The sequence below is a fragment of the Stegodyphus dumicola genome, chromosome 4 (genome assembly GCF_044657685.1).
Source record: "Stegodyphus dumicola isolate Sdum_Otavi_A_Nest chromosome 4, ASM4465768v1".
Taxonomy (NCBI): Eukaryota; Metazoa; Arthropoda; class Arachnida; order Araneae; family Eresidae; genus Stegodyphus; species Stegodyphus dumicola.
The window spans coordinates 10,679,764-10,706,497 of NC_140771.1; the positions used below are offsets into that span (position 1 = coordinate 10,679,764).

Consider the following 26,734-nt stretch of genomic DNA (forward strand, 5'->3'; position numbering starts at 1 on the left):
TACGAGCGCTATCTGATAAGCATTCTGGCAGGAAAGCGTGAGTGAAAACGAGAATGAAAGAAAAGTTTCTTTAACTAAAATTTAACTATTATTCAAAATAAGTAAGTAAATCCTCACAATGTAATACTGCAGTGTTGGAAGAATCAACAGACGTTAGCGTGAATCAAAAGAATATCTATGTGATGACTTCATGGTTTAATAAGGCACCATTTAGCAAGACGAAACAAACATTTATTAAATATATAATTCAAAGCATAATATAATAGATACTCAGAGCAGTACGTCGCTCCTACCGCATAGTACAATCTACTACCTTCCTCTTCCGAGGCTAACATGCAACTCCTAATAAATACATTAACCCTTCTCGAAGAAGAGCTACCTGCGCCAAGCATGCTCTGTTGATCGCCAAACAGTCGCTAGATATCACACCCCCGTCGTAAGATTGTTGTTGATATTATTTACAAATCAATCAGCAATCTGGAAACTAAAATCTAGCAACTGTTTGCGATCAACGTGAAAAAGAAAAAAAAACTACATATACTTTTATACATTCTTTCCTAATTTTCAAATCTCAATTACTATAGACATACCTCAATTTACTACATAAACATAGATAACACATTTTTATATATAAACATAGATAAATCATTTTTAACTTCACTTGTTCCGAACCTTATTATTATTGTAACAATTTATCAATTCTTAATTCAAAGAAACCAAGTTGATATTTTCTTTTATAAACATGTTAAAATATACCCTAGTATTATTCCAATGATGACAGTAAAATTATTAAGTTTCTTATATATATATAAAATTATATTCTTAACATTCCTTTTAATTAATGATGCTGCAGCATGATTTAAATCCTTGGGAGACAAATATCTAAATTTACCATTTACCTCGAATATTTGTTATCTCATAATTTCTCTATCTATTTCAAATTACATAAACATCTTATTTGCACAGAATTGTAAAATGATTATGAAAAGCAAAGAAAACTATATAATTATTAACTATACAAAATGTTCGTGAAGATGAACAGTAAATTAATGTTCAAAGTTCACAAGTGGGAAGTCTGGATAATGCATCCGCGTTTGACAGTTTTTTTCCAGGGCAATGTTCTATCTATTTCGAGATTATATTTCTGCAAAGCTATGGCCCATCGTTGTAATTTGGACGATTGCGGAGCATTTCTCACTATAAAGGCTAGAGGATTATGATCAGTCACAATTTTCACCGATGAACCGAATATCCAAGGTTCAAACTTCTTCAATGCCCATACTATAGCATAAGCTTCACGCTCTATAGTCGGCCAGCTCTGTTGAGGTTTCGATAATTTCTTGCTCGCGTAGCAGATGGGAAATTGCTTCTCTCCCCTTTGCTGTGACAAACATGCACCTATTCCGATTTGGGATGCATCAGAATGAATGACAAACGGATCCTGCAGTGTTGGGGTGATCAGCTCCGTTGACATCGCTAATCGTTCCTTCAGTTGTTGAAATGTTGACTCATGAATTTCTTTCCATTCGAGTATTTCCGGTTGTTTATTTTTCGTGAGTTCTGTGAGTGGGTAGGCGATCTCTGCATACCCTGGGATATAATCGCGATAATAATTACATAGTCCTAACAGACTTTTAAGATCTCTTTTCGTTTTCGGCGTTTCCAGCTTCTTGATTGCCTCTATTTTCTCGGGATCTGGTTGATGTTTTCCTGATCCAATGATGTGTCCTAAATATTTAATTTGAGGTTTTGCAAACGAACATTTCTTCGAATTGATAGTAAATTCAAGTGACTCTAGTTTGGTAAAAACTTTATCCAGATGTTGGAGATGAGTGTCGAAATCCGTGGAAAATATAGCTATGTCATCAATATGGGCTCTTGAAAATTGTTGAAATTCTTTCAGCGCGTTATTCATTACTCTCTGAAAAGTTGCTGCTGCGTTCCTTAATCCAAAGGGTAGCACTTTAAACTGATATTGACCTCGATGAGTTTTGAACAATGTGTACTCTTTACTTTGTTCCTCCATGGGAATTGCCCAATATCCTTTCAGCAAATCTAAAGTTGTTATGACGTTGGCTCTTCCTATACTGTACATTAAATCAACGGCATTTTTCATAGGAAAGTCATCTGGCTTCGTCACTGCATTCAAAGCTTGATAATCTAAGCACAATCTGATATCTCCATTTTTTTGCTTACACAAACTACTGGATGAGCTATTTCTGCATTACTTTCTTCTATTAGTCCCGATTTCAATAATTCTTCTACTTCTTCATCGACCTTGGATTTCAGTGCTTCAGAAATCCTATAAATGTAAGGTTTCTTCCTCTCCATATTGGGCATTAATCTAATTTTATGAGCTTCAACTTTAGCTATTTTCAGCTTTCCGGTGAATAGTGCTCGGTGTTTGTTGATAAGAGCTATCAATTTTCTTCTCTGCTGCGGATTCAAATTTTCTAAATTCAGATTTGCATCTATTTTAAAATCTTCCAGGGGGGTCGAGAGATCTTTTCCTGGTAAAGTTATAATTTCTCCAAATTCTTCTTCATTTTCAAATATCACTCCAACTGCATTGACACTAGCTTGGAATTTTCTAATTTTATTTGCATGAACATGTTTGATCTTTCCATCAGCTAGTTTTACTTTATAGGAATGAGGTGGGCAATGATTCACGATTTCTCCTGGACCAGTCCATCGTGCATAGAGTTTGTTATTTGAATCTGGTATGAGTAAATAAACTTGTTCTCCGATTTTGAAATTTTTTGGTATTGATCTCCGATTAAAGTACTCAGCATATTTTTGTTGTTTATCACTTGCAATTAAATTGGCTTGTTCGGCTGCTTGTTCTAACCTTATTTTTAAAAGTTGTAAGTAATCCACTGCCGATTCACTTAGATTAGGTGGTATAGGTATTTCTCCTGACCATGAAGACTTCAGTACTGCTAAAGGACCTCTTGGTTGTCTTCCATACATCAGCTGAAATGGTGAGACACCCGTGGTGCAGTTTGGTACTTTTCTGTATGCAAAGAGCAGGTATGGGATGTGCTTATCCCAATTCGAAGGATCAGTCCTGATGACATGATGTAACATTTGCTTGAAGGACTTGTTCCATCTTTCTACTAATCCATTTGAAGCACTGTAAGCAGGTGTAGAGAACCTAGGGTGAGAACCTAGTCTTTTCTGGAATTCTTTAGTTAATTTTGAAACGAAGTTGCTTCCGTTGTCACTAGCTATTGTATTAGGGATTCCTGTTCTCATGAAAATCTCCAAAAGCGCGTCGCAAGTGGCTTTTGCTGTCAAGCTTCTCAGTGGAATGGCTTCTGGCCATCGGGAATGTTGATCTACCAGACATAACACATATTTATGTTTCCTAGCAGAGGGAGGTTCAATAGGTCCAATAATGTCGATGTTAACTGTTTCGAAAGGTAATCCTGGCCTTCTGACCGGTGTGATGGGAATCTTGTCAGATCGCTTTTCTGGACTTTTCAACTGACAATCTTTGCACGTTTTACAAAAGGTTTCAACATCTTGTGCTAATCCAGGCCAATAAAATGAATATCGTATTCGCTCCTTTGTTTTTCTTATCCCAAGATGTGCACCGAAAATGGAACTATGTGCTAATTCCAACACTTGTGCTCTTCTGCTAAGTGGAAGCACTAACTGAAAAACATTCTGTCCTAATATTTTTTCTTGGTGATGTAAAAGATGATCAATAAATAAATAATTTCCTTTTTTTTCTATTGCTAGCTTCCATGCTTCTCTCAGCGAGGGACAGTTAACTTGCTCTTCGCGTAGGCGTTCAGCAGACGATAAGTCTGTGTTTACATAAACACTCGCCTTCTTGACTTCCTCCTCTTCGTTTTTCTCCTCCATAAGCATTAGCGGGGGGGAATCGACGCTGTCGTTTGACTGTGCATTGGCGAATAAAGTTTGTAAGTTTTCGCTTCCGTAATTATTTCTTTCTGCGTTTGGTTCTTCTGCTGCAGGATTAATCAACAGTTCGTATATTTCTGGAGTTATTAGGCAAGGCACATTTAGCTTATCAGTCACTGCAATTAATGTATCCACAAAATTAAATATATTGCTTCCATGATCTTTATGGTAAATAGGTACACGGCAAACTTTTGCTTCAATTGGTTGTCCGAAAGCAGGTGTTAGCAATATTTTACCTCCTTCTCTCTCCTCTAAATTTGGAATGAGCGATGAATGTACGATCGTTATCTGCGTTCCAGAGTCTACGATAGCTTCGATTTTCTCAGAGTTAATAAAAATATCTACTTTTTGCAGTGGTTGAACGATGCGTTCTGCGAATTCAGATCGTAGATGGGATGAGTCTACTTTAGCTACGATGGCTTCTTCTTTTGATGTTCTGTTTGAATTTTTTTGAGTTTTGGAATCATCCTTTCCCTTCTTATTTACTGCAGTTTCGTTCTTTCTTCTTTTGTCTGGACAATCTCTCGCGATGTGTTGATAATTTCCACAAATATAACATTCTTTTCTTCTCGCGTGAAATCTTTCGTGTTTTGGATATTCTTTTCTCATGGGTGGTGGAATATATTTGTCGTGTGCACATGTTGTATCCAGGAATCTCGGTGATCGCTTAATTCCATTTCGAACTTCGTCGAAAGATTTTCCTTTGGCCGTGAAATAAATATCACATTCTGTAGCTAATTCTTGAGGCTTCAGCCATTTATTTCCTTGGCGTATTGCGACGTGTGCAGCTGTTTCTGCATCTAATGCTTGGAATAATTTATCGGGAATAATTAACTCCTTGAGTGTTTCGAAATCCTTTACTTTTCTTGACTTGCAGTAATAGTCCCATGTAGCTGTTAGTTTTGAAGCGAACTGGATATGCGTTTCGCCGGAATAACGTTTAGTTTTTCTGAAGTTTTCTAAACAGGTTTGAGGAGTAGGTTGATATTCCTTCAGAACAAGAGTTTTCACTTTTTAGTAATTTTGCAGATCTTCCTCCTTTATATAAACAAGAACATTTGAAGCTTTTTCTCCAATTAATTTCAATAATATTTCTGATTTGTATTCTTCAGGAACCTTCTTGTGCTTAAATGCTCTTTCGATAGAATCGAAAAATATATTCCATTCTTCTGCTCTCTTCGGTACTGGTATAGTCAGTGTTTCTACACCTTTGATCAGCTTGTCCAGGGAAATTTCGGTTTCTCGTTCTGTGTTTTGGATTAAAGGTGTTGGACTTCTACTTCCTTCATTTTGAGTTGCTCGAATCTTCGCTAGTTCTATTTCGTGTTCTCTTTCTGTTCTTATTCTTTCTTCTTCCATTTGCGTTCTTTCCATTTCTTCTTTTCTTTTTCTATTCTCCACTGTAGTAATCAGAATTTCTTTCACGAAATCAGCATCTTCGATGTATTCCTTGCTATTCTGGAGTTTGTATTTCAGTTCTACCAGCTTCAAATCTGGGGATGCTTCTTCGCCAATTTCCAATAGAACTGTTACTAAATCATCTTTCTTTGCGTTTTTGAACATTTTCTTCTATTTTCCTTTAGAATCAAGCCTTTCAAACTCTCGATTAAATAATTCTCACGTTTTTACTCTCTTTTGAAAATGAACACTTCTTTCGTTAGTTAGGCTTAACTTTACGCCTCTTCCGTTTTCAACGCTCTAAGCTTCTGACCTCTCTGGTTCTCGTAAGAGAGCGTGTTGTGATGACTTCATGGTTTAATAAGGCACCATTTAGCAAGACGAAACAAACATTTATTAAATATATAATTCAAAGCATAATATAATAGATACTCAGAGCAGTACGTCGCTGCTACCGCATAGTACAATCTACTACCTTCCTCTTCCGAGGCTAACATGCAACTCCTAATAAATACATTAACCCTTCTCGAAGAAGAGCTACCTGCGCCAAGCATGCTCTGTTGATCGCCAAACAGTCGCCAGATATCACAATCTACACAACTGGCTTTGAAAAAAATTGCACCTAGTCAAGACATATATTTGCATATCTAACTACCTTTAAAAAATTTCACATCTAAATACCTTCTTAAAGCCTAGCTCTGAACCCATAATTACGCTTTAAGAAATAAGTGAAACAAGGTGATGCCATCCTGTATGTGACATTTTAAATCATCTGACCTTTTTAATAAAAATAAATGAAATTTGTTTCTTTTACATGCCTGTGGAAAAATTTTTCATGAAAACACTACAACCACTTTCGTTAAAACAGACTTGAATAAGCCTTGTTATGTTATGCGACAAGAAAAGGTACTCCTCATAAGAGTGACAAAAATATAAATTTTTTTACAGAAAATGTAGATTCGTTACTAGTTACGGTTTCATATACCGCTGAATTACAAGAGAAAAACAAAACACTGTTGCCAATCCGTTGTAGGTAAGTACTGGTATCAAAGGTTGTGGCTCGTCAACAGCCAACGAAACTATCATTCAAAATTCCTCTCTTCTATAGACACACTTGAATTAATCAAGCTCAGAGAAAAGAGTCTATCTTCATCCCATTAAAATTTGTATGAGTTTGGAGTGTCTACACTTAAGCACCTCTAAAGACAGCAACGTACGTCAGTTTCAAAATGCAGATTTCTTATGGATACATTTTATGATAGAAAACTGAAAGAGCGTGGGTTTCCAATTAAGCATTTGCATTCTTATTTCTAAAGAGATCGTCTTCTATACAATTCCTAAACTGATATCTTTGCCCTTTTTTTCCTCTGGTAAAAGTAATTTTAATCATACAATTTTGATTACATTTTCAGAACAAATTTTACCCCCTTTTTTAACCTTTTGCGGGACAGTGTGTACGGTCTGGACACACTTAAAAATTTCCTTCTGTATTCTGAGAAAAATTGAATGGAAAAGGATTTATAGGTTACTCTGAGCCTTCTTTATTTATAGTACATGATAGCTCAACACAAACCAGTCCATATATTTTAGCCATGTTTAGTTTTCTAAGACACTCATTTTTCAAGGAAATCTTCCAGATTTTTAGGGTATAAAATAATTGTTTGAAAAGAAATTTATATGTTATTTTTTTGGCTAAATACTAATCTCCTTATTCTATATTAGTTTTAAATTTTTATATTGAAATCTTGCCTAAAATCAAACGGCGAACCTTAGGTGTGCCCAGATCGGGCTCACCGATAATCTAGGACAACTGAGAGTCAGTATGCTTTGTTTCTCCGTATCTCATCAGTCAGTTCATTGACAACAACGCTCATTTCAGCACTCTTTTCGAAGTTCTATTCAATCAGCGTGCCCACTTTGGGCACACCCACAGAATTAAAACGATAAGTGCTATCTTCACAAAATTTTACTTGTGTACTCCTCTAGGCCTAATTAGATTGCCTACCTATTTTTTTTTTTTTTATCAAAACTCCGACATTAAAAGGTAGCGTGCCGGAAAGGGTTAAAAGACCTTTAGTAAGGATAAATTTAAGGATGAATAAAGCCTAGTTTGTTCACCCTTAAACTGGAGCCATGGACGAATGACCAATCATTTCAGAGATTTTATTTACTGTAATCATTGCTAAAACTCTCTGTATACGTACATAATTAATTTACCATCTTTATATTAAATTCAGTTTTATGTATAAATATTTGAGTTCATGTACCAATATTTACGATAACTAATAATATATATATTAGACTTAAACGAACTTTAAAATATTTTATTTGTTATATGTCTTTCATTCTGAATTCGTTCTATAAGAATTTGTTACAATCTTGTAAATTAAAATCTTTTATTCACAATAAGAATCAATATTTCAATTGCTGTATAACCAACGAAATAGCTTTTTTTAGCTCTAAATTGGAAGAATGTTTGAAGCTTCAGAATCTAACTGATATCTCAGATTAACACAAGAATAAGTGATAATGTGCATGTATTGTGGGGGGGGGAAGAACCAATATCAAGAGCAGAGTCAAACAAATAGTTTATTAATTTAGCTGTAACGAAAAAAATTATGGTAATAATACGATGATTTTTTTCTTTGGAAGTTTCTCCTAGAAGTGAAATAGATTTGTGCTAATTTAGAAGTCAAACAACAAAAATCAGCATTATATTTTCGAATTTTCACAGGACTAGTTTCGATGGTTTTTACGGAACCATCATCCTCATTTGCAAGATTTATGTTATTCATAAGGAATGAAATGTCTATTATATTTACCCTTTCACTTTCTTTCCTCATCAAATTCAAGTCTAGTTGCATTATATAACTTGCATAAATGCAAATTCCATAGCCAGATACAGACTTGAGAAAACCTAAAAAGAAATATTAGTAATTAGGGAGCACAAGAAAAATTTATACAGTTGCAATTTTATTTCTCATGATAATAATTATAACAATAACGATAATTTGTTAAAACAGATAAATGATAATTAGTTAATTTATAAGTTCCGTTTTCAATGAAACATTTATTCCGAAAAATATCTCGATTTTTATGTAAATTATCAATCATTTAATATTTTTTCAGAAAGTAATAAACAGAAAAGCAAGAACTAAAAACATCTCAGGAAATTATTGTTTATAACAAATCCTTCAAACAAACAATATATAACAAATAACAAATATATTATATATATTATATAGTTTATAACAAATTCGCTGCTAAACAAATCGGTTTCTTGTTCTCAGTTAATAACAAGTAATAAAAAAAAGTCAATTCCTACTTAGGTCAACAAAGAAAAATTTTAAAAATACAAAAAAAAAAAAAAAAAAAAAAATTACAAATACAAAAAGCAATTTTTAAATAAAAAATTAAAAAAATTTTAATATGCGAAAAAACTGTATTATCATCAAGTGTCATCCACTACAAGTTTAAAAAAATGTGTTTGAACTTCAGTGGATGAATAAAAAGTATTTTATTAACGATTGAAAATTTGAACACGATATAGGGAGAACGTGATGTAATAGGAATTTAAAAATGTGACATCAAGGTGATAGACTTAATTTAAGTAAACGAGTGCTTTAGATAAGAGCTTGTTTTCTCTTGAGAGTTAGTCAGAAAAGTAGCATTTTATTTTTTTATCATTCCATAATCATTTTATTCCTTTCGAATCAACTATGTTATGTTAATTTAAAAGTCAAATTTTCAAGTTAGTCAGTTTACTTTACACTCATTTTACGTAAACATGTAAGTTATTTAATTAATCAGAAATATTAAACGTGTAATTTACTGTAGAAGTTCAAAGATCAATAAATGTTAAAATTCACTACCTTAGATAGTGATAATATGTAAAGAAAATTCCAGCATTTTCCACTGCATGTGGTAAGGTACCGAAAATGTGAGAAAATTTAATCCATGAATTAAATTTTTTAAATTGATAAAGAGAGAAATAAATGAAATTTGCTCATTGAAATTTGCCAAACCTGGTGGAAAATAATTTCTTTTAACGAACTAGCTAAATTTATTCATCTAAATTTTGTTTATTTTATCAAATAAGATTATTTTTAAGCGTTAATGGATTTGTACGCTTATTATTATTTAAATTAAGCAGTTGCTTATGATTTCGTACTTTACTATAACTTCTACTTTCCATTTCCTTATAAGGTATTTCTCCCGCCTTCTTAGCGAACCTTCGTGGTGTAGTGGTCTGCACACGTAATTTAAAGGCCCGTGGTTCGATTCTCGGCGAAGGCGGTTGCTAATTTTCCATCTCTTCTGCTTCCAAAAATTACTTAACGTCTCTACAATGGCGCCCGAACTAAAAGGGTGTTGAATGATGATTCTCCTCACTCAGGATTTGGTGATTGTGTCCCCTAAAAAACCCAGTCGCCCTTTAAAAGAGTATATAAGACATTTATCCCGCCTTCTTTACGAGCCTTCGTGGTGTGGTGGTCTGCACGCTCAGCGCGTAATTGAGAGGTCCGTGGTTCGATTCCCGATGAAGGCGTTGCTCATTTTTTTATCTTTCCTGCTTCCAAAAATTACCTAGTGTCTCTACATCCTGACTAGAATGTAAATTTCTTAGATAGTATTTAATTTGAGAATTTTGAACTGTAAGAGAGAGGTTGCTTCTGCCATTCGCGGGCACGTTACGTTGGTTTGGCCAGCTCTGAGAAGAATTAATTATTCGGCTTTGCGTTATTGCTGCCTATATTTGAAATTGCACACCAGTTAGAGTTTTTGAGTCAGTTTAGATTAAGATTTAATTTGTGTAGTCTACATTTTAAATTGAAATTGACTATTACTTTAGTTGCATCACTAAAGTAACAGTGGTTATTTGTGGTTGATTTGTTAGCATAGGAAAGTACGTTTACATTCAAAGTTCCGTTTAAATAAAACTGTTATTTAAACCTTTCCGAGCTTTGTAGTTACTTTCAGGAACAGCGATAATTCATTTCACGTCTGGCAACGGTTTTGAACTCATTAGCTTTTATCAAATCAAGTAAAAACCTATAAATTATATTTCTCTTTCTTTAATTTACGTTAATAATATTTTATGAGAGTAATTAGCATAACGACTTTTACCAGAGATATTAGAGAAATTCTTTTATGTTTCATCATGACTCCTTTCTCAGCGTAAATTCAAAACGTGAACACCTTGTTAGGTATTTAGGACTTTTAACACCCTATAATTACTAAAAGACAGATTTATCGGTTTTCGATTTTACAGTTTCATATATACGCGGATAGGTAGCTAAAGAGATGCAACTAAATTTACATCAGTTGTATAATTTGTTGATGAAATGCGTAAATCCCTGAAATGCTGTATACGTGATTAATTACAGACATAGAACTGACTGTAGTGTTATTTAATATTTTTGTGTAATTGCAGGAGAAAAAATAGTTGAAAACTCGCATCAGTATCATTGTATAAAATAAATGAAAAATTTTCATTTCACCTAAATTATCGCCTCTGCCCATGGCAATATAACGTATTGGAGTTCCATTTTTGGCAATACCAATATGACCATTATATTCATATTTCTCCAGAACCTGAAATTCAAATAAAAAAATTAGACATTCTCTAAGTAAATAGTATGATTTTTATTCAGCTATACGCTATGCCATTTGCGCTTTTGCAGCTGAGGATGATGGTTCGGTAAAAGTATCGAAACTAGTCCTGTGAAAATTTGAAAATATAACGCTGATTTTTGTTGTTTGACTTCTAAATTAATTTACCTTTTGTTAGTGAAATATACCAACAGACTAAAATAAATTTCACCATTTTTCCACATTTGCATAATCTTTACCAAATGCTCATACTGTAATTCATACATTTTTAATGTCTTTAGATGTGTAGCATTGAGATCCAAGGATCTATGTTGTTCCACAAAGTATATTTTATCAGGAAAAGGCTATTAAACGCCAGATTTCTTACAAAAATAGCTTAAAGAAATTTCAGATGCTTTTAATTGTGTTTTACCAATGAAATAAATGGTAATTAAATTCAATAAGGCAACGATAATTGCAAAGTTATTATTACATTCTTTATTATAAGAATGAAACCAGTACCGTGAAGTAACAATAAATGCTATGTTTTAAGAGCTCGAAGATCTTCAAAAGTCCATTAGTATTAATCCCTCAGTTAATATTTATTCTTTATTCATCAATGACAATTTTGTACTTCTACTTCTGAGACTACTAAACTCTTCTAAGTAATTTAATTTTAAAATTATTTTAAGAATTTTATAATTGCTTAATAATAATAATAACAATAAATAAGAAATACATGTAAAAAATATGAAAGCTTTTAGATTTTACAAATTACGCCCAAAGGGGCTTTATTTGACGTTTTGTGTGTTACCTTTATTTATTAAATACCATGTTCTTCGCACTTAAACTATAAAATTCAATTCAACAGTAGTATCACAAGATATTTAAAAGAGCATAACTTTAGAATTTCCAATACACAATCTCGCGCGCTGGCAATAAAAATATTTTTTTTTCATACAGTTTTGGCATTGCTCGCTTCTAAATCGTTGAGTTTGTTAATCAAAAATTCGTTAAAGTTTTACAAAATAGGAAATAGATAATAAAACAAATTCTAAATTTGGGTTTCCAGATACCGATATTCGATAGGAGAACTACGTTATTCAAAATTTGATATCTCTAGGTATCATTGTTTTTACCAATGAAAGTTATGAATGCGAGAACAACCTTTGAGTTATGAACCTTTGAGTTATGAATGCGAGAAACATACATACATTCACGTAGATTCCTCATTATTTAGTTTTTTTTAAATATAAAGCAGAACTATAATATAAATTAAATGCATATAATATAGTGGAATATAATATAATATAGTGGGTTTAAGTATAATGAATTTACTATAGTAGACGACTCTAAACGAAATTACCCTTCTGGGCAAATTGCACCTTTGGATAATAATAATAATAATAATATCAAATAATAATAATAATAATAACAATAATAACATGACAGTATAACATTCTTCTGAAGTATAGTATAGTTAGTGACGTATAGTTTCTTGCTGTGATTCGTGAGTATGATTCCGATTTACATACATTAAGGTACAAGAATGCGAAATGAATTTAAATGCTTCCTTAGAAGTTCATTTGCGAAAGTTCTTCCTGTACCGTCTTGACAGTTTTGAATTTTGATTATAAACATTTCCTTTTCTCTATGATTTTGAACCCATCACCAGCGGAGCGGCAAAACTACTGAATATTGATAGCTGAAACTGGCTTCAAACCCGGTGGAAGGAAAGCTGCATAGATGCTTTCGCAAATTTTCGAATGTGTAACATGATACAAAGATTCCCTCAAACCACATTCCACGAAAGCCTCTCTTCATTTAAATAGATATTCCTCACGTGTTTTGCCGATATCCAAATAACCCAATCCCTTTCATCTGGAAAAGCTACTTTAAGATGAAAGATAATAAAAAGATGACTAAATATACAGAGTCCAAACTGGTCCCAGGTATTTATGTAACGTACTTATGTAACAATGGGTCTTGACAATTTCCTTTATGGAAATACGAGTGCCCAGTAGAAAGACTGATGCTGACCCAAATTCTATGAGGTTTCAAAACTTTGTGTACAATAGTAAGTAGTAACATCTCCGTTTAGTAACATCTCCGTTTTCGCAGACCTCAGCAGTATGCAAATTAGCTGGTTGGGTATGCAAATTATCTAGTGTAGAGTTTTGATTGTTTTAGTTTTACAGCTTTTAGCAACAGTTTACGTTGTATCACCTAGCTCTGCCGGTGAATACTCCGGCTTTAGCTCTTTTGCTAGCTGAATTTAGAACTCACCTTTTATAATACTGAACCAGCTTAAATAAGCCAATACGCGAAGTCCCCGTCTATGTGTATTTTAATCTGAAACTTATGTTAGTTTATGTTACCCTCAAATCGCTATGTTTTGATTGTAAGCACGTTTAAAAGCACTGTTTAAGTTTAAAGATTAATGAAGAGGTTGTTTTAACTTTCGTAGGGCTTCGTAGACCTAATATTTTTAGACAGATCGATCTCTGGCTTGTCAGGTCAGGGTTCTGAATTAATTTCTACATAATTAGGAGCTTATAACTTTTCATGTCGACTGAAGACAGGCAGATTTGAGGTTATTTCATCTAGCTGTCATTCAATATCAGTATCACTTCAATAAGTAACTCCTAGATCTTTTAATAAACTTATAGTTATTGATAATAATGTATGCTGCACTCAGTATTAGCTCTGCACCGTTTACAAAATTACATATGTGTAGGTCTACAGCAGCGGTTCTTAACCTTTTGACTAACGCGACGCGTACCATCTAAATAAAAATCGGAAACCTTTAGTACCACCACTACCAAGTACTACTTCCACCACCACTCTTGAACAAAGCTTAGCTCGCATGAATTTACGAGCATTAGAGAAGTAACTCAATCAGGATGTGGAGTTTTAATTTTTGAATTTAATATTTAAAAATACTTTGTGTACCACCTATTTTTCTCTTGCATACCACCAGTGGTAGCGTACCCCCAGTTGAGAACCCCTGGTCTATAGCATTATATCATTGAGTGACTAAAATTTAGAATACTTTTATCAAGTTCAATTATATATTTCCCCGTTAAAAATCAAATATTAAAAATTAAATAAGTTAATGGTGGCTAAATTATTTAAATAAAAAGCACGTACCTCTGGTTTTACGTAATTTTTCTCGATAGTATCTAATTCATAGATCTGTCGACAACAATACATCTGAAAGAAAGATATGAACCATGAATACATGCTATATGTGTTATCTCCCTCCATCCAAAAAAAGTCTTAACAGTTAAGAACAGAAATTAAAGAAATATAAAATGACACTACTTAAATATGTACAGTTTACACACAAAAAAATGAGGCAGCTCTATATTTCCTATTCTACTGCACCGATTGACGTTATTTATTTGCGCCAAGAATAATTCACTTGGCGAAATTCTTAATTTATGATAACCTATTTTTCTTTTCCGTTCACACTGCACGACCGGGAAAAGAATACCTCGTTCATTCTTTAAAATAATTTTAACAAAGAGCGTACACCATATTTGGCGTTATTATCGTTTATAAAATGTATGCCAAATTTCAAAACGCACCAATACATAAATTCAAGTATATCTTGGGTCTTATAATTTGCTTTTTTCATGTCTCGAAAGTGAGAGTATACATATTAGATTTGTACGTAGCATTGTTCTAATAGAGGTATTCTGACACTCTGGACTTTTTCTGGACACTCTGGACTGGGTTCTGGGACTTTTTCTAAAATGACATACAAATTTTTCTCCATATTTCAATTCTAAGACTCAAGTTATGCAAAAGTACCAAGTTTTATAAATATCGCACGAAGAGGTTTTAAAAAATTAGCTCTTAAAATTTTAGCTTCTCAGTGTTAATTGAATTTGGAATGTATTTATTAATATCATCTGATTCCTTCTTTCACTGTCCAGAATTCAGGTTCAATCCAAATAAAATTCGAAGGTAATTCCTGATTTATTTTTAAAATTTTAATTTTTTAGTAAATTTTATAAATTTTTCGGAAAAAAATTTGACATAAAAACCTGTAAAAATTTTACCATCGCCTTACAGTAAAAATATTTCTAGGCATACCTGTAAATTTAGAATTCTTTGTTCACAATTACCCAAGATATACTTGAATTTATGTATTGGTGCGTTTTGAAATTTAGCATAAATTTTATAGACGATAAATATGGTGTACGCTCTTTGTTAAAGTTTTATAAACGATAAATATGGTGTACGTTCTTTGTTAAAATTATTTTAAAGAATGAACGAGGCATTTTTTTTCCTGTCGTGCACAGTGAAAGGGGAAAGAAAAATAGGTTACCATAAATTAAGAATTTCGCCAAGTGAATTATTCTTGGCGCAACTGAAAAAAGTGACCAAAATAACTTTTTTAATTTCTCGGTACATTTCTCACCAAATTTTGCAAAATTTAACATCTAGGCATACTTTGCGTCGTAGAATCGAAATGTGGAAAACTGTCATTTCAGAAAAAGTCCGATTTTGTATCAAAATACCTAGGTCAGAACAATGCTATATATAAATTTAATATAATGCTAAGTGACGCTTTCGAAATATCAAACACGAAAATTATTTTTCGTCGATTGGCCCAGTAGAACACGAGATGTAGAACTGTCTCATTTTTGGGGAGAGGGGGGCAGAGTGTGCACTCTGTGTGTTATCTTTTTTGTATAAGATGTGCACATTTTTAACAATAAAGAACTGACTTTATAAACCTATATTTCAGTTCTTTAGCTCTGAAGATTCAACATAAAATTTTCTTTAACCTTACTACAATATAGTGGCATGAAAATAATCTCAAATACACTTTTTGTTATTTAATTAACATTAATGTTTTCTGCATATGAAATATGCGTCGTATTCAACCATTCAATATAAAAGCTATTTCAGGTAATAGATTCGTTTCGTGTCGGAAATAGTTTAAGTAGCTATTTTCTAGACTAATCATTTCACTTAAAAAGCTTGTTTCGCGAATCTTCATATACATTCTTCATATTTATCAGGTGAATAAAATTTTAAGCAATAATATTTTGTATATAAAATACTCAATTTACTTTTTCTTAAGCATAAATTACTGTTAAACTACAAAAGATTCAAATGCTCACGTTTTGAAACAAGTGAGATATATATGATACTTCTAACGAAAAAACAGAAAAATATTTTGAAAAAATTTATTAATAAATATAGGAAAATCTAATTTATGTTCATCTTCTCATCGATATTTTAATTTAAGAGAAATATTAATGAAATATTTTTTAATTCAGTTAAATTATATATATATATATGTGCGATAATAACACATTTTATGAGGACTGAAGTGGGAATACAGAGATGTAGAAATACTGATTGTGCATCACATCCATACTGAAGAGGTAAAATTCTGATTGCGTAGAATGCTAAAATGTTGAATCCGTAATGATTAGGAAACTTGCAGCCGAGTTACCCTTAAAATAAATACTCTTTTTTTTAATTCACTTGACATTAGTGGTCACAATTTACTTGGCACTCTAATCACCTATTCAAGAACATTTCCATTTTTGATAATAATTTCGGAAGAAAGGGAGCAGAGAGGAGTAGCGTACAAGCGGGAACACAGGCAGAAGCTGAAGTGCGCAGTTATCCAGTATGGAGGCTCACCAAGACAAGGTTTAGGTTACTGTGTTTTTGATAATTAGTTCGTATCTGCTAATAAAAGTTATATTAAGTTCGGCCACGTGTCTTCTTCGTGTGTCATGTTTCAAACTACGCAGTAAAGTCTCCTCATATAAAGTATAGAACCATTGTCAGTCTGCTGCAGCTTGCCCGAAGTCATCTTATTACATATATACACACACGCGTGCATGATAGAAAAGAGACAAAGAGGTAACAATGTTATTTGACGAAGCACGTAGATGACATATTGAAGCGGAAGAATTCTAATTGCGTACAGTGCTAATTCATAATGAAAAGGAACCTTGGCCGTCGAGGTAGATTAAATTCAATTTTTATTTAAATTCACATTTGTAGCCACATTCCATTCTCTAATCGTCCCTAATTTCAGAACATTTACATTTAAAAATGTTATTGCGATAGAAAGAGAGCAAAATAAAATGGCGGCCCAAGCAGCAACAGAGATACAATCTAAACTGCGCAGTTATCCAGTATAGAAGCTCATCGAGTTTTGGTTTAAGTTAGAAAAGTTTCAGTTCCCAAGAGTTCAAGTTTCGAAAAAGCTATGTCATTAGCGTAACGTAAATTTTGTGGCATAAATTAATCTAGAAATGGTGCAGTATAGAAATGTTATTATTATTTACAGAATAAAGAGGAAATAACTAAATTAAAAGGTTATTACTAAATTGAATTATAAAGCTGATTTACGTATTTTTATGTTATATATATGTTGAAAATGGTTATTTAATATTTTGATATTTGTCTGATTTCACAGGGGAGACAGACGAGTTAGTTATGCGCGCTATTAAAAAAAAAATAACTCTCAGGAAATCGTTGCCACAGGAAACGAACAGTCATCTCAAAATTTCAAACTGAATTTCACGTAAACAACAATATCTATTAATATCTCACCAACTGTTTAAAAATGTGCCCATAACATGTAATAAAGAAAGTAAAATGAGTAATAAATGTGAATAAAGTTAATACTTTTGTGAGCAATATTATCATTCAGAATCTACACAGAAATTAGTTTAGTAATGTAATTTTTTTATTAGCTTAATGGTCTTCACATCTAATTCTTTCAAGTTTAAACGAATTAATTTCAGTATGTACATATATTTACCTCTTAATTGAATGCTAGAATTTTAATAAGTATACTAACCTCTCGAAAAAGAGCTTCCGCCTTCTTTAAATTGAAGTTTCTTGCTATATAAAATAATTTAAATGAATAAGAGAATAAATTAAATATGTTATCAAATACTTCTTACATAAAAATATAAAAATTAAAACATAATAAAGAAAATTTGTTATTTCACTACTTAAATAACATTTTAGTTTTTCAGAATTTTATCTCTTATTATTTTTCAGTGCATTTAGGTTTTCCGAGTATTTCTCTGTTTTATTTGCCTTGTGGTTATTAATATGACTTGATAAATTCTGAAAAATGGGTGAAATGTTTTCCTTTCATCTTATTTATCCACAAATTTTACTTTATCTGAAAAACAGTTACAGTCCCAGTCAGTTGAAAAAGGGTTTATTCTTTTCCCTGGAGATCTTCATTCAGTTTGTTCAGTTTAGCTGTTATATCCGCGAGAAAATACAGATCGGATAACCAATTATTATCGTCCAATTCTTTATACCTTTTGTTTCCGGATTCCAAAAACTGCTTTATTGGCGAAAGATGTTCTACAAATCGTACTTCAATATTTTTCCCTTGCTGAGCCATCTAACATCGGAATGAAACAATAAGATTCTATGTTCGCTATGAAGTTCATCAGTCAGCAATTAATTATTTTATAACGTCTTGCAAGATATCTCTTATGACTATAAATGCTTACCATAATTTAACAAACAAAAGTTTGGGCACTGCTGTTCTAAAACCTTCCATTTAATAGTCTCTTCTTTCTACCTCATATGAATATCACTCCAGCTATAAATTTATATTCCGGCAGAGAAACAGAAATGATATCGATAGGAAAGGATATTAACCTTCCAGCACGCGCTATGCACAAAGTTTACAACAAATTCGGTTTTTAATGCACACTTTTCGCATATCGTAGCTGAGACATCTGAATGCCATTTCTATTCCTCTTTTCAACCCTTCCCCACATCATGGAATGTGCCAACAGGAAGTCATATGATTTTTTTTTCAAATATTTTGTAATTTTGTGTCATTGATTGACTGTATTATTTTAATTTGTATAAATTCGACTCTATAATTTTTATATCGGTTTTCATGGCAAAAAATTATGTGTTACTGGCTGATTTTGCTCGCATTCTTCAAGAATTATCTGATGAATGAAAAGAAGACAAAAAAGGGCCTTTGGATGTGAGAATAATCGCATTCTGAGTGAAGAAGCTATAGAGATAAATAATATCAGCACTGAATCTGAACAATAAATATCGAATGATGATAGTAATAATGATATAGAAAAAAGGAATGATGATAGTAATAATGATAGAGAAAAAAGGAATGATGATAGTAATAATGATAGAGAAAATAAGAATGATGATAGTAATAATGATACAGAAACAAGGAATGATGATAGTAATAATGATAGAGAAAAAAGGAATGATGATAGTAATAATGATAGAGAAAAAAGGAATAATGATAGTAATAATGATAGAGACAAAAGGAATAACGATAGTAATAATGATATAGAAAAAAGGAATGGTGATAGTAATAATAATATAGAAAAAAGGAATGGTGATAGTAATAATGATATAGAAAAAAGTAATGATGATTATATATTCTATGTTAGTAAGGATAAATCTTCTAAGTGGCGGAAACAGAAGTATGCAAACCGCTCAAAGACGAATAAGATGAATATCGTGAGCGTTACCTGGCCTAAAACACCATGCCAAGGATATATAGGATGAAACGAGAACATTTTTGAAAATAGTTTATATAAATAGGCTTGATGAAATTTTGGAATGTACAAATAAATATATAAGTTCATTGCAAGGCAAAATACTCAAGAGATGGAGACTCCACTGCTACCTGAGTGAAAATGATGGCCTACTTTGGATTGTTAATATATGATAGGAATAAAAAAAAGGACACCATATAACTGCAAAAGACTTTTTCTCAAGTGACAGCATTGAAATTGAAATAACAAGAAATGTGATGAGTTGAAAGAGATTTTTATTTCTAAAAGTTATCTTCGATTCGATGGTAAATCAACAGGACAGAACAGAGGAATATTAAAACTAGCTTAGCTTTTAAAATATACTTATTAAATAATAAATTTTTAAATTTCTATAATAAAATACATCATTGGTTTTCCACCTGACTAATATAAGCGTTTAAAAAATAATTTACTATCATTTTAATGTGATATCATTTGTATTTTTCAATAATATAGTTAATATTTTATGTTTTAACAAATTTATTATCAACATTCACTCATTTCTGTCATTTTTCGTGCCCCAAATGGTAAAATTACAGATGTCGTGAAAACTACGACGCACGTGTGCTTATGTAAAATTGCTAAGCGCGCGTGCTGGAAGGTTAACATACAATAACTTGTCAGAAAATTTAATGTCAATTTTAAGAGTTTGGATTTTTTTGGTGGCATAAAACTCCTAACACAGTTGGAACGAATTATCTGAAAAGAACTACAGAATCTTGCAAAGGTTTGAAACATACCTTTTCTTCAAATCAGAACTTAAACATAAACGCACGACTCCTGCTTAGCAAAACAACAATCGCTTGTGGCAATGTAACTTAAAGTAACAGTTAAATTCTAATTTAAGATTAAGTCTAGTACTCAAGGTCTAGACATTTGATCTAAAGCGATGTTGGCTCAAAACTTCTTACCAGCGTAACCGTAATATATCGGCAGCAATAACACAAAGCCGAATAATTACAATCTTATCAAAATTAACGAAACCCAGTAATGTGGTCTCGAGAGGAAAAAACACGCCATGTCTTACAATCCCAAACCCTCGACTACTGTCTAAATTGATTTGTACTGCAGTAGGAAACAGAAAGAAGAAGTGATAGTAAAGTTCTAAATCATAATAACTGGTCAATCAAAGAATAATAGTAATCTTGCAAAGTAATTAATGAAAGTGAATAATTTCAAACATTTATCCTTTTCGATTTCAAAATGCTATTCCTTGAATTTTAATAATAAGTTCATAATATTAAAAATTAATTACCTCGAAGCCATTTCATTAACTGTACATCTGTGTCATATGGTGTAAGGATATCATATAACTGTCTCTTAAACTAAAATGAAAAACAAAACAAAAAGTTAGTGATTATCATTATGCATCAACACACTCTTGCTTTTATAGGACAGGACAATTTATAGTTCACAGTTCTTTAAACTGGAAAGAAGTACTTCAAGTTTTTAGTTAAAATGAATGTCTACTACTTCCACACAGCTATCTAAATTATAAACAGAAGGGACAAATTAATGGATTATTACTTTCTTAAAATTTAGACAGTTTATTAATCATTAATGAATTATCAATTTCTTATAATACTTTAAAATATTAAATAAAAGATGCTTTTAATTTCATACGGTACTGAAACATTTAATTCAAAATTTTACCATTCAAATATTCAAGTTATTCAAACTTTCTAAAAACATTAAAAACAAAATAATTTATAATCTTGATTTACTGTGTTTAACCTTTTCTGCTTTCAACAGTCTAAATTGCATTTATAGGTTATATTATATTCTTTGAATATTAAAATATATGTATTTAAAATACGTACTTCATACCAGTACACACACACACATACATATTTAATTTTAAGAACTATACAAAATATATTAAAATAACTACTAACCTGTTCTAAGGCTTCGTGTTGAATATTACTCATTTTTCTTTCGTTTTTATTCATATTTGATTTCAAACTTATTTTTGAACTATACATCTGAAATAAAAGGAATTAAATAAGATTAAAAGTTTATAAATAAATAAGATAAAACGAGAGGCTCAGATTTTAACTGTCACCCAAAAAGATTTGCTAAGGTTTTCTATGCTCTCGCTGAGTTCGCAGTCTACCGACCTGCTTTTATCTCACTCCTTGTTGAACCATTTCTTTTTGCCTTTTTAACTTTATTATTACGTGTCATTCTCTTCGCACTTACGCTATATACAATTCAACAGCAAAATTATAAAATTTTTAAAAGCAGCCTACGTTTAAATTCCCGATGAAATGTTAAAAGTTAGCATGCATTTTCAATTTTTTTTTCAGTCTTTTCTCGGTTTATCATATCAATGTCTTAGCAAGATGGCTTGCAAACTTTTTCTTGTCTTTCTATTATTAACGTTTTGTGCGTTAAATTTATTAATAAAATACCATGCACTTCGCATTTATGCCACACAAGATTCAGTTGAATAGAAAAATCATAAAATATTTTAAAACAACATATCTTTAAAATCTCCGATAGACAGTCTCGCGCGCTTCAGATAACATTGTTTTAATCTGTACATTGTTGCCACTGCTCGCTTTTAGAACGTTGAGTTTGCTAAAAATTAGTTAAAGTTTTATAAAAGGATAAGGATAAGGAACAGGGGACGTGGACACTATGCCTTTATCATACGGTTAATTAGTATAGCACCATGATCTAGAGAACCCTTAAGACAACACTAATTCAAATACGTGAGTACATAATTGAAAATGAATGATTGATTACAAACAATTGTGGTATACCTTGGCAGTAAAATTGTTGCATTTGTGTAAATAACAAGTTACGATATATTTAACATAATACAATGTAAATACGAAGTCATATATGTTATTGTATAAGACTTCTAACAAGTGATATATGAGAAGTCAAACATATAACTATAGAGAGATTATAATATGATAAAAATACGGTACAGTATGATAAAAATCCAGTATAAAAATTTTATAAAATATGGAATACAAAATTCGAAATTCAAATTTCGGGCTTCTAGGTGCCCACGCTCAGGTGGAGGATTACGTTAATCAAAATTTGATGGCCCTACGTAACATCATGTTTTCACAATACCAGAAATGTACACACTTTTCTGCAGATTCTTGACTGTTTAATTTATTTAAAAGTAACATGGGGCGATAATACTTCGTGGCAACAATCTAAAAAGTGATTCAGACATTTAAAGTGATATACCGCCGTTTCGAGATTGATAGCCTGTTCGAACTAACGCCATTTTAGACTATCAAGAAAATAGAAGTATGGACTAATTGCATCCCGATTTTGAATGAAGTTCCTAACTGTTATTTATTTAAGAAAGTCTGACAATTTAGTCCAAAGGGTCTTTATCCCTGCAGGACTATTGCTTTCGTTTTGCCATTTTGCGTTGAATCACTATAAATGTTCGTTTCTTTTTTCAAACTGTTGCCACCCAATGTTAGAGTCCTGCATTATATTTCAAGAAAATAAATGATGAAAAATCTGCATTAATGTATATATATTTCTCGCATTGTGATAAAACAACGGTACCTAGAACCATCGAATTTTGAATGACGTAATCCTCTTACGGATATGGGCATGTATTGATAGCCCTACGTAACATCATGTTTTCACAATGCCAGAAACGTACACACATTTGAAATTTTGAACATTTGAACACACATTTGAAGATTTGACCAACTTTGAAATTTTGAATTTGTTTTATTATCGATTTCATATTAACAAACTCAAGGATTTCAAAGCGAGCCATGGCAACGTTGTACAGGAAAACATTTTTAGCTCCAGCGCGTGTGTCTCTGCATCGGAAATTCTAAAGGTATGCTTATTTTAAAACTATTTTGCGATATTGCTGTTGAACTGAATTTAATGGTTTAAGTGGTAAGAACATGATATTTAATAAATAAATGTAACGCACAAAATGCTAAAAAAACGCCCCTTTGGACGTAGTTTAAAATCTGAAACTTTCAGATAACTGTCAGAAAAGCGAAGTGATTTATTAGTCCAAAGGGATTTCAGTCCCGAAGGTCTATTGCTTTCGTTTTGGCATTTTGCGTCGGATTCATAAACGTCGGTTCACTTTTTAAACTGTTGCCACAAAATGTTAGAGTCCTGCATTCTATTTGAAGAAATCAAATAATGAAAAATCTGCATAAATGATTGTCTATTTCTCGCATTGTGATAAAACAATGGTACATAGAGCCATCGAATTTTGAATGACGAAATCCTACTGCGAATATGGGCATCTGAAATCCCAAATTTGGAATTTGTTTTATTATAGATTTTATATTTTGTAAAACTTTAACGAATTTTTGATTTACAAACTCAATGCTTTAAAAGCGAGAAATGGCATCGTTATATAGAAAAAAAATACTTTTATCTCCAGCTCGCGAGACTGTGTATATCGGAAATTCTAAAGATATGCTTAATTTAACATTATTTTGCGATATTGCTCTTGAACTGAATTTTATGGTTTAAGTGCAAAGAACATGATATTTAATAAATAAAGGTAACACAAAAAACGCCCCTTTGGACGTAATTTAAAATCTGAAAAATTTCAGATTTTTTTTTTTATTTGGATTTTTTTTTTTTTTTTTTTTTTTTTTTTTTTTGTTTCTTAAAATTTGTTTACACTGTATTTTGTAAGGAATTAAAGATATTTCTCTCATGCGCCCTTGTCCTCACTAGTAGCCGAATTCGTAAGAGCTCTAAACGATAGCTCAATTTTCAACCAGATAGAGGAAAACGTCAAAATTTGGAATCCAGTGGAAAAAAATTATTATAAATATATATCCAAGTTAAAAGCGGGATATCCAAGTTAAAAACGTTTGTGCTGCAGAGGAAAGATGCTTAAAATTAAGGAAATTTAAAGGAAAATCCGCCAAGTCAAAACACAGCTCAAAAATTATTTAAATATTCATTGCCAATTGTAAACAAAGTATGCTGATTTAAATATTAAACAGATGAAGAAGCATTATGTGCATCGTCTTTCAACACGACATATTGCCGAACGCACTGCAGAGTTTTGTATGAGAAACATTAATCTGGGCAAAAATGGAAAAATGTTGTCACATTAGATGAATCTTGAATGTATTTAAATGACTGAGCTAGATGGAGATTTGCTATGTATCTCCATCTGATTTTTAATAAAATGTATGTCTAAATAATGATACATTTGTTATCATCAAAGAGAAACAAAAAAAATCTTACAACAGGGTACAAGGAATCTAAAGAAATTTTTCAAAGGGATTTTATGATTTTTGCTGGTATTTCACACGACGGTAAATTAAAAAGAGAGTGGGTAAAAGCTTAAGATCAATTCCACATATTATCAGAAACCTATTTTACACGCAGTTTTCAAATATGAAACACCTTCCGTTTACCCATAATACCAACATTCAGTAGAACTGCATTAAGACAAAGCAAGCAGCCGTCCTTTAAAATCCACTGTTAATTCAGAGACTTGTTAATTTCGCCTTTTCGGACATAAGATTCGTGTTTTAGTTGTTTGGCTTTTGGTTTTGACGACGCTCCTTTAGTCTGGCCGATATATCGCAAACCATAACGACAAGATTTGCTGTAAATTACCGAAGAATTAAAGACACAGAAATGGAATCCTTAAGAATCGAACCATGCATTTTATTCATAGCGAGAAATTGAAAACTAACTACTGGAAAATCCTTGCAATTTTGTAACTGATAGAAACGTAAGTAATGTGAGCACGACAACATTGTTAACGTTATTTCTTCGGTCAGTGGCAATTGATCTGAAAAAGTTGAATTCGTTAGCAAACGAAGATTCTGAGGAGCAAATTTTAAGAGCGCGAAATATATAATAATAAAATTGAGCCATTTTTTGCTTAGCCGGGTGACATGACAAATAGAAAGCAACCTTGCTAGAAAAGCTGGATTTGCATTTCATATCTTGAAATTGAATTCTTTAAGAATTCTATCAAGAAGAATATTTTATTTATGTATTTTCGCTTATCAGCGTCAAAAATCTAACTTCCTTAATGAGAATATAACGCCTGCTGCGTAGAATACATATTTTGCTCAAAAATTGCGGTTTTAAATCAGCAGTTAGTTTTCTAGTTTTCAAAAAAATTAAAATGCAATGCAAGTATCTTTTTCAAAGTTTTCAATAGAACGGGATTAGAGAACAATAATATAGCCATCGAAACTAAACTGATGAATCAACATTTATCCAAAAAAAAAAAAAATGCTTGTAAATGTAAATCTGAACTTACGATAGCGATAGTGATAGGTGTCAAAAGAGTTATGCTACGAGTAAAGGAGATGGATTAGATACTCAGATAACAGAGCAAGGATCGGAACGTTCGACCAGAGGTCAAGAAAGCTAAAAGAAAATTTAAAGTTCGTGCAGAATGTCACTGAGAAGTTCGGAAAACATTAGAAAGAATACCTTTCATTTGAACAGGATTTTCAACACATTGAAAGAATATAGACCCGTATTTAAGATGGGAAGCAACAGTTCAAGATTTCCAGTTAAATGTCAAAAAGGTACTGTTATTTTCTATGAGTTTATTGCAGTGAAATGCTTGATGAAATAACAAAGAAAATTCTAAGCTTGACTCTTAATAATGCCTACTTATTAAAATGTGAAACGTATTTGAAAAACAAGTGTATGACTATCTTAAAAAATGTTAAGAGTAACATTTATTACCGTATACATTCTAAATCAATTAAAGGAAATAAATCAACACTTAAATGTAAATACATGGCATGTATTAAACATGTTTCTCATATTGTTCCTTTGAATTAATAATATTAATTTTATATATAGTTTAAATCAATATTGCATAACACAGTGTCTTTAATATTAACGTGTATTATATTTACGTATTTGAATGGTTTTATTTAATTTTTTTTCCTGCTTGCTCGTCGCTTATTTGTTTAGTTAAATTTTGAAATTAATTTTTGACTTTTTCTGTCGAACGGTTTCTTGATATTTTTTGTATATATGTATTTCAATGTGTATATATGTGTATAGACAATACAGTAACGCTCAGAAGTTCTTAAAATTTCCATCGAGGTATTATTTTTGCTTCGTATTCTTTTTAATTCTCATTTAACGGTCAAAGGAATTATCTCATAATTAAGATACAATAACACGCCGAACAAATATTAATTTAGAAGTCAAACAACAAAAATCAGAGTTATATTTTCAAATTTTCACAGGACTAGTTTATCATCCTC

At 31.7% G+C, this 26,734-nt stretch overlaps 2 protein-coding genes across 3 annotated transcripts in view; one reads left to right on the forward strand and one right to left on the reverse strand.

Annotated features, from left to right (window-relative positions):
• LOC118186940 (SEC14-like protein 2) overlaps nucleotides 1–26,734 on the reverse strand; it is a 124,284-nt gene that overhangs the window by 25,558 nt on the left and 71,992 nt on the right. For both annotated transcript variants that reach the window (XM_085814545.1, XM_085814544.1), the window contains exons 2-7: nucleotides 21,407–21,493; nucleotides 20,767–20,836; nucleotides 17,765–17,808; nucleotides 14,071–14,133; nucleotides 10,830–10,923; nucleotides 8,151–8,245 (exon numbers count right to left, since the gene is read on the reverse strand). In XM_085814545.1, coding sequence (XP_085670671.1) covers nucleotides 8,151–8,245; nucleotides 10,830–10,923; nucleotides 14,071–14,133; nucleotides 17,765–17,808; nucleotides 20,767–20,836; nucleotides 21,407–21,493 — 453 coding nt within the window. The remainder of the gene's footprint in view (nucleotides 1–8,150; nucleotides 8,246–10,829; nucleotides 10,924–14,070; nucleotides 14,134–17,764; nucleotides 17,809–20,766; nucleotides 20,837–21,406; nucleotides 21,494–26,734) is intronic.
• The window catches only part of LOC118201854 (retinal-binding protein-like), a 142,948-nt gene continuing 142,069 nt past the window's right edge, over nucleotides 25,856–26,734 (forward strand). Inside the window, exon 1 of the mRNA XM_085814542.1 lies at nucleotides 25,856–26,038. Within this exon, the coding sequence (XP_085670668.1) occupies nucleotides 25,903–26,038 (136 nt within the window). The 5' untranslated portion in view covers nucleotides 25,856–25,902. The remainder of the gene's footprint in view (nucleotides 26,039–26,734) is intronic.